A 16,059-nucleotide genomic window follows, 5' to 3' on the forward strand; every position below is an offset into this window, starting at 1 on the left:
CTTCTTGATGAGCATTTGATGGCTCTGGGCCTTTACTTGCAGGAGATTAGAAGATGGGGGTGGGGTGAGAAACCTCATTGAAACCTATCAAATCTTGAAAGGCCTATACGGAGTGGATGTGGAGAGAATGTTTCTTGTAAAGGGAGATCCCTATAGAACAGAGATAAGGAGGGATTTCCCCTGCAAGAGGGTGGCGATTCTGTGAAATTCATTGCCACAGATGGCTATGGCGGCCAAGTAATTGGGTATATTTAGAGTGGAGTTTGAAGTTCTTGATTGGCAAGGGTGTTGTGGTTATAGTGAGAAGGCAGGAGAATGGGGTTTAGAGGGATGATAGATCAGACATGATGGAATGGCAGAGCAAACTTGCTGGGCTGAATGACCTAATTCTGTTCCCATGTCATATAGTCTTATTACCAATACAACTGAGATGTGTTGCATTCCTAATTCCTGACACACTGAGCTGCATAATTTGGCTACACCTTGGTATGACATTCCGTGCATCGGGCACATACTTATGATACCAGTGCAATGAGAAAGTATTATTTCTGTTCTGAGGAAGCTGAGCATTCACAAATGTGCTCCTGACAACAGAAGAATCAATCAGTAATTAAGAGACGTTGAAAGAGCAAAGTACAGTTAAAGAACTTTTACACATGCCAAGTTATTCATTGGCCACTTTGCTACTTGAGGTTTCAAGAGGAGCAAATGTACAAAGCAGGCTCAGTGAAATCTCTCGGCACTATTAATGATAAATAACTTTTTATAAATTTGGAATCCGATCTGTGCAGTGGAACAGAGTCAGGATTACTTGTTTACACCCATGGTGAATGGCAGCTGATGCAAAGCGTGGGCACTTTCATAAACATGTTACATAAAAGTGCAGACAATATCACATGCATATGGTTCTCACCTAACACAGCTCAGGCTGACAACTTTCTCCCAGCTGACTCTACCAACCCAAGCTGTATTCCATACCTCACCAACATTCAGAGTTCCATTTATTTATCACATGTTTATAACATACAGTTTCCATACATCTGAATGGCAGCCAAAGAAGATGCTTGGATTGAGCTTGCCCTCTTGCTCAGATCTATACCACTTCTGGTATTGGAGAGGGAACAGAGGAGATTCATGAGAAAGATCCCAGGAGGCAACATATGAAAATCATTTAATGCCCTACACTCACTGGAGCTTAGAATAATAGAGGGGGTGGGGGAATCGCACTGAAACCTATTGAATATTGAAAGGCCTTGATAGAGGATTTTGCCTTAGTGGAGGGCTGTAGGACCAGACAGCACAGTCTCAGAATAGAAGGACATCTCTTTAGACCAGAGGCAAGGAGGAATTTATTTAGCCATAGGGTGATGAATCTGTGGAATTCATGGCCACAGACAGTTGTGGAGGCCAAGCCAGTGGATATATTTAAAGCAGAGGCTGATAGGTTCTTGATTAGTAAGGGTGTCAAAGTATACAGAGGGAAGGAGAGAATGGGGTTGAGAGGGATAATAAATCAGTCATGATGAAGATTCAATGGAGCAGAATTAGGTCATTTGGCCCAATGACTTACAGTGACAAGGATTCTGGACTATGATTGTTTCTTTTTCACAGAATAAGACCATAAGTATATATATATCAATGACTAGGCCTCCATAACTATCTGTGGCAATGAATTCCATGGATTCACCACCCTCTGGCTAAAGAAGTTCCTCCTTGTTTCTGTACTAAAGTCATTTTATTCTGAGGCTGTGTCCTCTGTTCCTAGACACCCGACACTATAGGAAGCATTCTCTGCACCTCTTGAAGTAGAACTTCTGGCTGTTGTACCGTACTCCACTACTTAACCAAGAGTGCTGGCTCACACCATGCCTCTGTTGCCCATGACAGCATCCACAGATCCTCGAGCACATGGTTGTGACTCAGCTATGTACTTCAGTGATGTTCCTGCAAATAGGTGTGGACTGAGTAGGTGAAGAAACACGAGTTTTTCAGTAAGTGTGGCAGAAGCAGAATATGGTATTGGAATTGGTTTATTATTACCTTACATACCGTTCATTAAGATCAAATTATTAGACCATAAGATCATAAAACATAGGAGCAGGACTGGGCCATTCTGCCCATTGAGTTTGCTACACCATTCCATCATAGCTGATTTATTATTCCTCTTAACCCAATTCTCCTGCCTTCTCCCTGTAACCTCTGATGCCCTTATTAATTAAGAACCTGTCAACCTCCACTTATACTCAAAGGCTCAGCCTCCACAGCTGTTTATGGCAATGAATTCCACACATTCACTACCTTCTGGCTAAAGAAATTCTTCCTGATCTCTGTTCTAAAGGGATGCCCTTGTATTCTGGTTGCTTTCTTCAATTCTAGCCAAATCTAAGAGGTGATGAGGATTCTGGAATGTGATTGCCATAGAATTACAAAGCAGAACAGCACATAAAACAGCTGTTTTAGCCCACCTCCTCCTGCCTGCCTTAGGCGCTTATCCCTTTACTCCTTTCCTAGCTAAGTACCTGTTGAAATACCTTTTAAATACTGAGTTGCCTGCAGCACCTCCTTCAGTAGCTTGTTCCAGATGTTCACCAACCTCTGTGTGGAAAAACTCACCACTCAGGTCTTTTAAATATCTCCCCCTTCACATTAAACCTGTGCTCTCTTGTTCTAGATTCCCCTGCCCTGGGAAAGATATTCTGACCAGAATCACAATCAGGTTTATTATCGCTGACATATGTCATTAAATTTGTTGCTTTGCAGCAGCAGTACAATGCAAGACATAAAAATTACAAGAACTATCCTCCTACACCCGTCAATTTTTAAACCTCTGCAAGGTCACCGCTCAACCTCCTACATTCCAATAAGAATAAATACATCTGTTGTAGGAAAGCAGCATCCATCATCAGGGACCCCCACCATCCAGGTCATGTCCTCTGCTGCCATCAAGAAAAAGGTACAGGAGCCTCAGTACTCATACCACTGGTTGAGGAACAGTCATTACCCCTCAAACAACAGGCTCTTGAACCAAAGGGGATAACTTCACTCAACTTCACCTGCCCAATCACTGAACTGTTCCCACAAGCTATGGACTCACTTTCAAGAACTCTTCATCTCATGTTCTTGATATTTACTGTTTATTTGTTATTATTTCTTCTTTTCGTATTTGCAGTTTCTTGTCTTCTGTACTCTGGTTGAATGCCATAGTTGGGTGACCTTTCATTGATTCTGTTATGGTTATTATTCTATAGACTTATTGATTATGCCCCTCAGATTCCCCTTAAATACTTCACCTTTGACCCTAAACCTATGATTCTAGTTCTTGTCTCACCCAACCTGAGGGGGAAATGCCTGCATGCATTCACCCTAAATATACCCCTCATAATTTTGTATATCACTAGTAAATCTCCCCCCATTCTCCTGCATTCCAGGGAATTAAGTTCTAACCTATTCAATTGTTCCCTATAACTCAGGTCATGGTACATCTCTTCTGCACTCCCTCTGTTGCTACCAAATGAAGAAAAGTTTATAAACACAAGAGATTCTGCAGATGCTGGAAATCCAGAGCAACATACACAAAATGCTGGAGGTCAGGCAGCATCTATGGAGAGGAATAAACAGTTGACAATTCAGGCCAAGACTCTGCATCAGGGCAAATTTTATGATGTAGTTTCCAAGTTCAAAAACTCAATGATCACTCCTCATGCTGGGCAGTGCTCAGGAGTGCAAGCCTGACCACTCCTCCTGCACATAAATGCCTCCTCTTTGCAGAGATTCAGAAGCTTCTGGGTGTGCACGATCAATATCACCTGGTCCCTCAACACCAGCTCCTTGGTTAAGAAAGCACAGCAGCATCTCCACTTCCTGAGGAGACTGAGGTGAGTGAGGCTCTCCACTGCACTACCCCACCTTTTTTACAGGAGCACCACTGAGTGTCCTCTCCAGCTGCATTAGTGTCTGATATGGGAAATGCAGGCTATCTGACTGCAAGACATTACAAAAGACTGTGAGGACTGGTGAGAGGATCATCGGAGTCTCTCCTCAACACATCAGATCTGTCCATTCTCTCCAAATATCTCTTTGAATCCTTACCAACAAGCTGAGGTACCATAACATTAGGACTGTTAGGATGACAAACAGCTTCTTCCCCTGGACTGTAAGACTACTGAACTCCCTGCCACCTCCCAGGCCTCATCATGTATGAAGCATCAGTAGCTTTATACTGTTTACTTTGTTATTTCTGTTGTATGTACACCTTATTATTTGTTAATTTATTTGTGGTAATATTACTTTATGCGTTCTTTGTGAGAGTTATATTGTATGTACTGTGTTGTGCACCTTAGTCTGGAGGAGCATTGTTTCGTTTTGCAGTATACGCATGTACAGAATGACAATAAACTGAACTCGAACTTGGCTCACTGCATTACAAGACCTTTCAAGACGTTTAACTGAAAATTGCATAATATTATACAATTACAAAATAAAGCAGTAGATGCGGAATTGGATGAGCAAATACTCAACTTGAACCCATCATGGAATTAGCAGGGGCCTGGGATGTTTTGGTTGGGGTGCGGGGGATATGGGCAGCATGGTAACGTAGTGGTTAGCGTAACACTTTGCAGCACCAGCTATAAGATCAGAGTTCAATTCCTGCCACTTGCCTGTAAGGAGTTTGTACGTTGTGGGGTTCCTCCAATTGCTTCGGTTTCCTCCCACATTCAAAAGACATACAGATTACAGACAGACTTTATTGATCCCGAGGGAAATTGGGTACAGTTAGTAAGTTGTGGACAAACAATGTTAGTACCAGAAGCATGCCAACTGCGGGCTGCTCCTAGCACATCAGACTGTGTTGGGTCATTGACAAAAATGATGCATCTCACTGTACGTTTAGGTGTATACATTTTAAATAATCTATTCAATATATGTAATTGATTTACTTGTTTATTTATTATTATAATTTTTTTCTCTCTCTGCTAGATTATGTATTGCATTGAACTGCTGCTGCTAAGATAACAAATTTCACATCACATGCCGGATTCCTGACTCTGATTCTGAATTGACAAATAATCATTTAATTTCCTCACTGATCTGGAGGGGAGTGCAGAGCAGCAGGGCAGTTAAAGATTGTGAGTATAAAGTGCTCAGAGAAGTAGCAGAAGCATCATCATCATGTGTCCTGTCCTATAACGTGGGCAATCTTGGTCCTATGACATCGATTGCTCATGGCAAATTTTTCTACAGAAGTGGTTTGCCATTGCCTTCTTCTGTGCAGTGTCCTTACAAGACAGTTGACCTCAGCCATTATTAATACTCTTCAGAGATTGTCTGCCTGGTGTCAATGATCACATAACTAGGACTTGTGACCCGGATCAGGGAGTGGGGAAGGGAATTGAAGATAGGAGTGTTGAAGAAGTGAAGAAGCAAGTGCTGCACCTTGCCCATGAGTGACCTGTAGGCTAGCAGAGGAAAAGAGCGTTTTACACCTCCTCTAGTACAGACACATCTCCACCCTGCCAACTGACAGCACAAGAATAGGAGTTTTAAATTAATCACTGAGGTGGTAAACTTTGTTGAGAATAATTGTGCTTGCAAGTACGTTAAAAGAGAATGAAATGATTGTTAATCCAGATCCAATGCAACATTAAAAAAAGCATAAAGAACATGATAATTAAAAAGAACAATAAGCGTAAATACACAAGATTACCTTACATTCATAGATTGATTGTATGTCCACAATGTGATACTAGGCACAGAAGTGTCTGATAGGAAATGATAAAGTAGTGGTGATTGGAGGTATGGAGGGGTAGGTTAGTGGGTGGAGGTGCTATCAGCCTTATTGTTCTTTAGTCTACTATTCCTGATGCGGATGCCACATAGTCTCCTTCCTGATGGGAGTGAAACACAGTCCAAGAGCAGGACTGGTGGGATCCTTTGTGATATTGCTGGCACCTTTCTGTATTTATGACCTTGGTGGCATGTAGGCTCTACTCCTCCCCATCCCGAGATGCCAAACAGGTTATAGTGCAGGGGTTCTCAACCTTTTAAAATCTATGGACCAATACCGTTAAGCAAGGGATCCATGGACCCCTGGTTGGGAACCCCTGCTACAGGGAACTTGCCTGGAATCACTGCCATTTGGGTGTAACAGAGGCAAGAAAAATCAACATGTAGTCAGTGGGGGGGAAATGGGATTTGAAGGGAGGGTGACATTAGTGAATAACATCTAAGTGTGCTGGAGTGGAAACCTCTCAGAAAATAAATACGGTTCGTTTACAGCAACAAATGGGTCATTCAGCTGAGAACAGCCACCTGATCCTCCAGCTCAGTATCACTTCCAGAACTGCTCGTTTCCAAACCACGGTTCTCAGCCAGTCTCTGCAGTGCTGGGCAGTACAAGGCCAAAGGGTGAGAAGCAGGAATGGCGAGGTAAGGGGTGGGGGGGGGGGCAGTTAGCTGAGGTCAGGAACTGTTATCTGGTTAACACAACTTACTGTTTCTGGACTGTCTGCGAATCCACAAGTCTGCTGGAGACTGGAGGTCAAAGATGGGCTGCTTTGAGGTTAAAGGACAATGTGGGTGGGTGGATGGGACAAGTGAGTTACATCACCAATCAAAGTAATAGCACCAAATAGCTGGAAATGTCCTGGGCTTAGTGACCAGCACTTCATAGCAAGTGGTTACGTTTATCCTTCCTAAAGAATCAGTACCTTAGATTGTGAGTTCTCAAGATTCAGGAAGTGTTGCCATTTGGTGCTCAGCTCCCAGTAGGGTCACCTTCGGTGGTAATATCAAGAGAGAGATTCAGAAAAAAGAGCAATACAACCAAGATATCAATGGTGTAGCTGGTGGAAGATGATGACACATCACAATGGCAGAGGAAGGCTACGTCTGTGAACAGTCACAGTCGTCTTGCACTCCATGCCAATGGACCTTGACCCCAATCTCTCAAGGACTATGTGGAGGCTGCCTGTGCATCAGCCTCCCCATATTAAACAAAGTCTTTCACAAGCATTCTCAACAAAAGGAATCCATTTAACATCTAAGATTAAGTCCAGTGCCAATAAGCAAGTGGCGATGGGGGCAGTACTGCGAGGTCTGGACATGGTGTTGGGTTTACGAAGGGCAACTGGAGGAGAAGAGTGCTTATTCTTGCCCACAATGCAATAAAATATGTGGATCCTGGATCAGCCTCTACAGACACCTGTGGAACCACCAACAGGAAACCCTTTAGATCGTGTTCAACACGAGCGATGGCACAACCACTATATTTATGTAATGCGCTGTAAGATTTCACTGCTAATGTAATGGTTTCTCTTTAGCAGCAACGTTTGGGTTATGACTAGAGATAACGGAGCTTTGGAATATGGGTGATCCAATGAGAGGGATGTTGTTCTTTCTTTTGGGGCTGGGAGCAGGGATGTTGGTCTTTTGCCGGGGAGAGATGAGGAGAGAAGACACAAATGGAGAGAGTTGGTAGACTGCCAGATGGAGTGGACTTGAGTGAGGGACCGAAGGTCGGTTACGCTTGGAGGTCGACGGGAAACCAGTGGACTGAACCATGAGCTCCAACGTTGCACAATAGACTGTTTCATGAGAATGGGCCCTTTTCTTTTTTTTTTGTTTCTTCACTAACCATATAGTTAAATTAAGAATTATAAAGCTCAATCATTTAATTGCATATCGTGTACTGTTTGTTATTTCGTGGTATTGATTTGCAAACAGGGGACACATCACACAGCATCCACCCAAACAAGATTTAAGTTTGGCCGGGCGAGGGCCGTCTTCCCCTAGATTAAGCCGCTAGCTGAACCAGGAGTTACATTTGTGATGAAAGCACTTTTCTAAACTTCTTGTATTCTGAAAAGATACTGGCAGGTTGGAGAGCAAACCATCAAGAGAGGAAAACGGAGACAGTTAACATCAGTGTTTAGGCAAGTACTTGAATCCATTATTAAGGACGTGTTTAAAAGAGCTGTTAGTATAACATGATTAGACGTATACACTGAAAGGAAAGAGGAAGGATTAAATAACAAGTAACATGAAAGTTACAACCAGTGAGGTGCATCATGGATCAGGACTAAAGCCTCTTCTGTTACAGTCAATTTTAATAAGTGAGCCATGGATATTAATCTAGGTTTGTAGATGACACAAAGTGGGCAAAGCAGGCAATAAGGTCATACAGGTTTAATGACTGGACTAAACATGGTAGATACAGTATAGTGTGAGGAGATGAGGCAAACCACTTTGGTACGTGGGCTGGTAAAACAGAAAGCATTTGAACAGTATAAAACTTAAAATGATGGCTTTCACAGAAACTTATATTTGTATACAAAGCAACGTAAAATTAACATATGGATATCATTAAGTAGCTAAAACAAAAGGAATATTGGTTCTTTATTGCAAGAGGGTAAAATACGCAAGTCTTGTTGCATAAGAATACAAGAACCAGAAGCAGCACTACCCCATCAAGCTTGATCCACCATTCAATAAGATCATGGCTGATGTGGTTATGGACTCAGCTCCAACTGTCTGCCTTCCCCCCACCCCACCACCAAACCTTAATTCCCCTTCTCCGTGTTCATGAACAAACCCAGGAACACCTCCTCATTATTCTTGCTCTCTTTTTGCATGACTTATATAATTCACTTTTTAATATATTTTTATTATATAGTTTTTTAATGCTTTGCAGTATATTGCTGCTGCAACACAACAGATTATATGACATACATTATGTCAGTGATGTTAAACCTGATTCTAAACCTACTGTGCAAAAATCTGATTATTTAATCAGATGGCCACTAATGCTTCGCTGGGCAGAGAATTCCATAGATTCAGCACTCTCTGAGAAAAGCAGCTTCTCCTCATCTCTGTCCTAAGTCTACTCCCCTGAATCTTGAGGTTACATCCTTGGTTCTACTCTCGCTTACCATTGCAAACAACTTTCCTGCCTCCATTTTATCTGTCCATTACATAATTTTATATGTTTCTATAAGATTCCCTCACATTCATCCATATTGCAGTGATTAGGGTCCTAGGTGACTCAATCGCTTCTCACAGGCGAACCCCTTTAGCTCTGGGATCATCACCCAGGTGAACCTCCTCTGCACTGCCTCCAAAGCCAGAATATAATTTCTCAAGAAATGAAACCAGAACTGCACACAGTAATCCAGATGCAGCTTCACCTGTATCTTGTACATTTGCAACATAACTTCCTTGCTCTTAAATTCAATCCTTCTAGCATTGAAGGCCAATGTTTATTTGCCTTCTTAATGACCTTTGCAGCTCCACAAAGTTTCAAAAGGACCATCTCTGAAATAGTGTTCCTCATTTGAATACAGTAAAATGTAAAATACTATGAAGTAAATCTGCTCTGAACTGATGAAGTAGATTGTGAGGTCAAGAGTCCATTTTATTGTACTAGGATGCTTTAATTGTCTTATAACAGCAGGGTAGAAGCTGTCATTGAGCCAGATGGTACATGCTTTTGGGCTTTGGATATTCTGCCCGACGGAGAAGAGTGAATGTCTGAGTTGGCTGGGATCTTTGATCATGCTGGCTCTTTTACTGGGGCAGCGAGAAGTGTGAACAGAGTCCATGGAAAGGAGGTTGGTTTCTGTGCTGTGCTGAGGGAACATTCATCTGGACATTGGTACAATGTGATTAATCCCTTTAGGAAACATTTTATTAATCGCATTGTACCAATGCCCAGAGAACATCACCGTCCACAAACTCTTGGCAGTTCGATCAAATCTGATCAGACCTCTGAAGCAGCTGAGTGAGACACGCAGGAGTGCTAGCTAGGCCATTAAGATGAGGACTTGAAACCACACTTTCAGGCCAGTGATAGTCTTAAGAAAATTCTTTCTAAACCTCAGAATGTAAACCCAGTGGCTCTTTTAGAACTTACATTAAGCAAAGCCAAAGGTAGAATTCTAACTCACAAACAAGAGAAAATGTGCAGAAGCTTGAAATCCAAGCAACACACATAAAATGCTGGAGGAACTCAACGGGCCAGGCAGCATCCTGATGAAGAGTCTCTGCCCAAAACATCTACTGTACGCTTTTCCATAGATGCTGCCTGGCCTACTGAGCTCCTCTAGCATCTTGTGTATGTTGCATGGCATTCTAACTGGCTGCATCACCATCTTGTTTTTGGGGGGGGGGGGGGGCAACTGTACAGCATCAAAAAAACCTGCAGAAAGTTGTAATCTTAGTCTGCTCTATCATGAGCACTAGCCTCTGTAGCACTTCACGAGAGATGCCTCAAAAAAAGGTGACATCCATCATGAAGGACCCCCATCACCCAGGTCATGCCTTGTTCTCATTGCTACCATCAGGAAGGAGGCACAGGAGCCTGAAGGCACACACTCAATGATTCAGGAACAGCTTTTTCCCATCTGTCATCTGGTTTCTGAATGGACATTGAACCCCTGAACACTACCTCAGTACATTTTTTAAATTCTATTTTTTGCACTATTGAGTTAATTTAACTACTAAATATATATACAGAAAACATAGAAAACCTACAGCACAATACAGGCCCTTCAGCCCACAAAGTTGTACCGAACATGTCCCTACCGTAGAAATTACTAAGCTCCATGTACCTATCCAAAAGTCTCTTAAAGACCCTATTGTATCCGCCTCCACCACGTCGTGGGCAGCCCATTCCACGCACTCACCACTCTCTGCATAAAAAACTTACCCCTGGCATCTCCTCTGTACCTACTCCCCAGCACCTTAAACCTGTGTCCTCTTGTGGCAACCATTTCAGCCCTGGGATAAAGCTTCTAACTATCCACACGATCAATGCCTCTCATTATCTTATACACCAATAAATACATATTTACAGTCATTCACTTTTTTTCTCTCTATTATTATGTATTGCATTGTACTGCTGCCACAAAGTCAACATGTTTCATGACACATGTCGGTGATATTAAACCTGATTCTGAATTTCAAATCTGCTACTGAGTTGAACATATTTCCGTAACCCTCTGCCATGGGTCAAAGAGAAATCAAACATATAGAGAGAAAGAAACAACCAAGCTCTCACCTGAATGACTGCACTGAACCAGCAAGTGTTTCCTACGTTCTTCAGTCCCACAGGGCAGTTTTCCTGTCTCTTCCGATCATACGGGTTAAGTGAGTCACTCCACACCTCTCCTTGCGTCCTTTTCAAGCTGGCCTTGTTTTCTGCGATACTGGCTTCGAGCACTCTTAGTGACAAGAAAAATGAAAATGTGCATTATAAATCAAAGGTGCCTGGACCATTAAGAAATTAATCTAGTGCCCGTCCAACTGGAACTGGGGACAAAGTATCCCTATTATTTCATCACATGCTTCCAAAATGTTTTCTGGAGTTTTGGAGCAGAGGGCATAACATCAGGATAGAGGAGCACTCCTTAAGAACAGATATGAGCTGGAATTTCTTTAGCCAGAGGATGATGACTCTGTGGAATTCATTGCCACAGACGGTCATACCTACAGCTCATGGTACATTCGTGTGACCAGTATGTTGTAGATATAACAATCCAAAAAAAATTGTCAATGCTCTTTTGACAGAATGAATTTTTAGCCAACCTTTCTTGAAAAAAAACAGATAGTTAAATTTAGCTTACCTTTCTTGAAATGAATCTCTTTCTCTTTCATAAATTTTAAAAACTCTTAAGGCAAAGATAATAAATTTCTGTTAAGTAACTGGCTTAAGTCAAAATGGGATTTAATTTTCTGAAGGTAGGCTTGTATATTTAATTTAAATAAAGGTTGTAAATTGATTTTATTTAATACTATTTACAACATCAAAATTTATTGACAATGTTGAATAGTAAAGTCACTAAAAAACCATAAACCAAAACAATATGAATAAAAATATAGCCTAAGACAAATTCTTTGCAAGATTTTGAAAAAAAATCATTTTCTTACTAAACGACATGATCAGGTTCAAATATAGGCTTAGCATGAGAAACCTGTGCTTATTTTTTGCTGCATAAAGACTTAATTCTGGATCGAACTTGAGATAAGCATACATGGGTTTCACCTTCAACTGAAATGAGACGACTTCTATCTTTGCTCTTGATACTTGTTAAACAAGAAAAAGATTGCTCACACACGTAAGAAGTTGAAAACTACAGCAAAATGTTCACTGCTTTCCAATGAACGGCAGGATACTCTTCTTTCACAGAAATCCAGAACTTCCCCAGGGCAGCAAAATAAATTTAAACTTGAGTGCAAGATCAGACTGCAGCTCACAAAGTTCTTCCTCTTCTCTCAAAGTCGGAAGATTGTAATTCTTCATCATTAACCTTATCAGAATTGTCTGCAGGCCTTGGCCTAGAATCCTCCTCTTCCATCTCACACCTCCTCTTCAAAAATCACCACAATAGCTGTCAGAAATGTCTGTAAAACTCAGGGGTTAATAAAATACCCCTGTGTATTTTACACAAAGAGAGGCTGATGTCACAGCTCAAGTTGGGCGAGACCATCCAATTCTTGGAAAACGCACTTCATGCTCTTCATCAGCCTACTGTCCTCCCCCCCCCCCCACCCCGTGCAATATAGTACTAACCAATTATCAACCTATCTTGTGTCAAAAACTGTGAATGGACTCAACCAAATAAACAGGGTCCTACTGCGCACTGCCACTCTAACGAGATTGCTAACAGGGCTGCTTGGTCACTGCCCACCATTGGGAGCATTAGCATCACGCAAAGTTCAAAAATTGACATTTTTAAAAAAAGTCATGATCTCTCACGGAATCCCAGTAAAATGCCTTGTTAACGAGAGAGGTCAGAGAGAATGGCCAGACTGACTGACTCAAGCTGACAGGAAGGTGACAGTAACTCAAATAACCACCTGTTACCACAGTGGTGTGCATAAGAGCATCTCTGGACACATAATGCATCAAATCTTGAAGTGGATAGACTACAGCAGCAGAAGACCATGAACATACACTCAGAGGCAACTTTATTAGGTACAGGAGGAGTAAACTGGATGTATTTTCCAGCTGTTGAGATGAGCTACAGTGGACTGGACATGAGCAGTGCCACAGGAGATTAACTCATTGCAAAGAGGATTTGGACAAGCAAGCTGAGTGAGTGGGTGTCTACATGGCAGATGGAATACAGTGTGGAAAAGGCAAAGCCATCAAAAAAAAATAAGGCTGAGTTTTTTTTTAAATCCCAAAAGATTGGGAGGTGCTGCTCTTAAAATCAGAATCAGATTTATTATTACTAACTCATGATGTGGAATGTGTGTTTTGGCAGCAATATAGTACAAAGACATTAAAACATGCCTGTAAACTGCAAAATAAATATGCAAAAAAAAGGAATACAGGGTGGTAATCATGGGTTTATGGACCATTCAGAAATCTGATGGCAGAAGGAAAGACTCTGTTCCTAAACCATTAAGTGTGGGTCTTCAGGTTCCTGTATCACCTCGATTGATACTGAGCAGAATTAGGCCATACAGCCCATCATATCTGCTCCACCCTTTGATCATCGCTGATTTATTTTCTCTCTCAACCCCATTCTCAAGCCTTCCCCCAATAACCTTTGGTATCCTTTTTAAATCAAGAACCTATCAACTTCCACTTTAAATATACTCAAACACTTTGCCTTCACGTTATCTACTATGGCAATGAATGGTGAGGATTACAAGTGACAAATGTTGCCTTCTTGAGGTACAATCGCTTGAAGATGTCCCTGACTGTGAAGAGGGTTGTGCCTATAATACAGCTGGCTGAGTCAACAACCCTCCTGTGATTCTGTGCATCGGAGCCTTTGTACCAGGCTGTGATGCAGCCAGCCAGAATGCACAGCAGGGAGAGACAGTGTCAAAATTTAGCCTTTGGAGTAGGGTCAGAATAGAAAGTTGATGAAACATGTTGCAATGAGCTAAGATATTATAAAAGAGAAATGAAACTGAAGAGCAAGAAAAAAATGAAACAAAACCAAACTAAAACAGAAACTGAATATGATGAAGCGTCTCAGTCTGAAGCATCAACCATTTATCCTTCTCCATAGATGCTGCCTGATCTGCAGAGTTTCTCCAGCGTTTTGTGTGTGGTGTCCAGCACCCGAAGAACCTCTTGTGATTGAAAAACTGAATATGAACCAGGAAAGTAATGACCATCAGAGGCAAAACTCATAATTCACATCTTCTTTAGAAACATGAGCTTGGTCAGCATAATATAAAGAGATATCATATACAATGGCCGTTATGCTGTTCTATTTATAAAGAACTGTGTAGAAAACTCAAAATGTGTGAATGAAGTGCTGTCCTCGAAGACGGTTCAGCTGCTTTCAAGAGGTCACAACAGTAAGCTGCTCTGAGGAAGACTATGACTGTAATAAACCATTCTTTATTTATGAGCTTCGATCTGTATAATGGGCGCAGGTGGAAATGAAGCACAAACCATAAGGCATTCATCAAGAGGACCTCATTAACAAATTGATGGGTGGGAATCAATTTTTATTTGGTCCATCAATTTCTGACTGATTTTTCTTTTTAACAGTGACTTCACAGGGCATTAGCACACCAGGTCTTTAAGAAAGGCCAGGCAGCCCCATCTGCACACTTCACCTGCAGTCACGTGAATGGTCTTTATTGATTTTCAATTTTCTTTTAAGTGGTGCATTCTAGCATATAACACACATGATAAAAACCCCAACTAATCTGTGACTTTTTTTCCCCCCCAGTCTGTGCCCTTTTGGTTACTGGCTCTCTTGCCGATTCAGATTCATTTTTGTTTATCACATGTACATCAAAACATACAGTGAAATGTTTGATTTAATAACCAGCACAATCTAAGGACATACAGGGGCAACACACGTGTTGTCACACATTTTTGCACCAACACAGCACGCCCACAATTCTCAGCGTAACAACACAAAACACACGACAAAGCAGAGCACAAACAGGCAACAAAACAACAATAACAAAGCAAGCCCCCTGTCCGGCCCCTCCTACCTACACACACACTCCTCCAACCCCAGGACACGTCATTTTCAGCCTCTAGCCTCCAGTAAACTCTCAGATTCCCAGACACTGCATTTGACTTCCCCCATGGCCTCAAAATTCCAGACTTCCGATCGACTTTCGGGCTTCTATCTTCAATATCTACTCCAGAACTCACCAATAACAACGAGGATCCTGGATGATGAATCATAGGATGGCAGAGCAGACTCAATGGGCCAAATGGCCTACTTTTGCACCTATGTCTTATGGATGAGGACTCCAAACTCCAGGCCTGGAACTCCATGACCATGCGGACTTCCTCTGGGTGCTCTGGTTCCCTCCCACATTCCAAAGATGTACAGATTAGGGTTAATGTGTTGTAAGCATGCTACGTAAGCGCGGGAAACATGGTGATACTTGCGGGCTGCCCCCTAGCACATTGCAAGACAATGATGTAAATGACGCATTTCAGTGTACAGATGATAAATAAAACTATTCTTTAACCTTTCTCTTCTGATGCATTACGGAAGTCTTTTCTGCATCCTCATAACCATAATAGCTCTAGGCTTGTTCTCAATTAGAATTAGACAGATTGCTGACAATTTTTTTCCACAATTGATTACAAAAAATCTTCATGAAACCAGGAAGAACCAAAAAGATCAATTGCACTGACTTGCCAAAGATTTGCAAATATTTCTCTTTTTTTGACAGGTCTGGAAATGTTTACAGGATCTCAGTCTATGATTCTCATGACCTTCTGGTTTTGCTAACACTATTTAATCCATACTTGTTTGTCTAAAGCTCTATTTGGCAAAACACTGATTCAATGATCATGTTTCATTCTGTAGCACCTGGCTGAAGGATGACTAATAAAGTACACAAAATTATGAGGTGTATAGATAACTACTAGCAGACTTCTTGCACTGAGGGTGGTTGAGACTAGAACTAGAGGACATGGGTTAAAGGTGAAAGGTGAATTATTTAAGGGAACCCTCAGGGAGAACTTCTTCACTCAGACGGTGGTGCAACTGTGGTGGATGTGGGTTCAATTTCAAAACTTAAGAAAAATTTGGATAGGTACTTGAATGGGAGGGTAATGGTGGA

The 16,059-nt window shown here is 41.7% G+C and overlaps 1 protein-coding gene across 4 annotated transcripts in view; it reads right to left on the reverse strand.

Moving 5' to 3' along the window:
* usp25 (ubiquitin specific peptidase 25) overlaps positions 1–16,059 on the reverse strand; it is a 221,857-nt gene that overhangs the window by 148,215 nt on the left and 57,583 nt on the right. For all 4 annotated transcript variants that reach the window (XR_012098867.1, XM_073044804.1, XM_073044803.1 and 1 more), the window contains exon 5: positions 11,054–11,216. Coding sequence is in view for 3 of the 4 variants with exons in the window: in XM_073044804.1 (XP_072900905.1) it covers positions 11,054–11,216 (163 nt within the window). In the remaining variant the exon portion in view is untranslated. The remainder of the gene's footprint in view (positions 1–11,053; positions 11,217–16,059) is intronic.

Source organism: Hemitrygon akajei, chromosome 5 (genome assembly GCF_048418815.1).
Source record: "Hemitrygon akajei chromosome 5, sHemAka1.3, whole genome shotgun sequence".
NCBI classification, from domain to species: Eukaryota; Metazoa; Chordata; class Chondrichthyes; order Myliobatiformes; family Dasyatidae; genus Hemitrygon; species Hemitrygon akajei.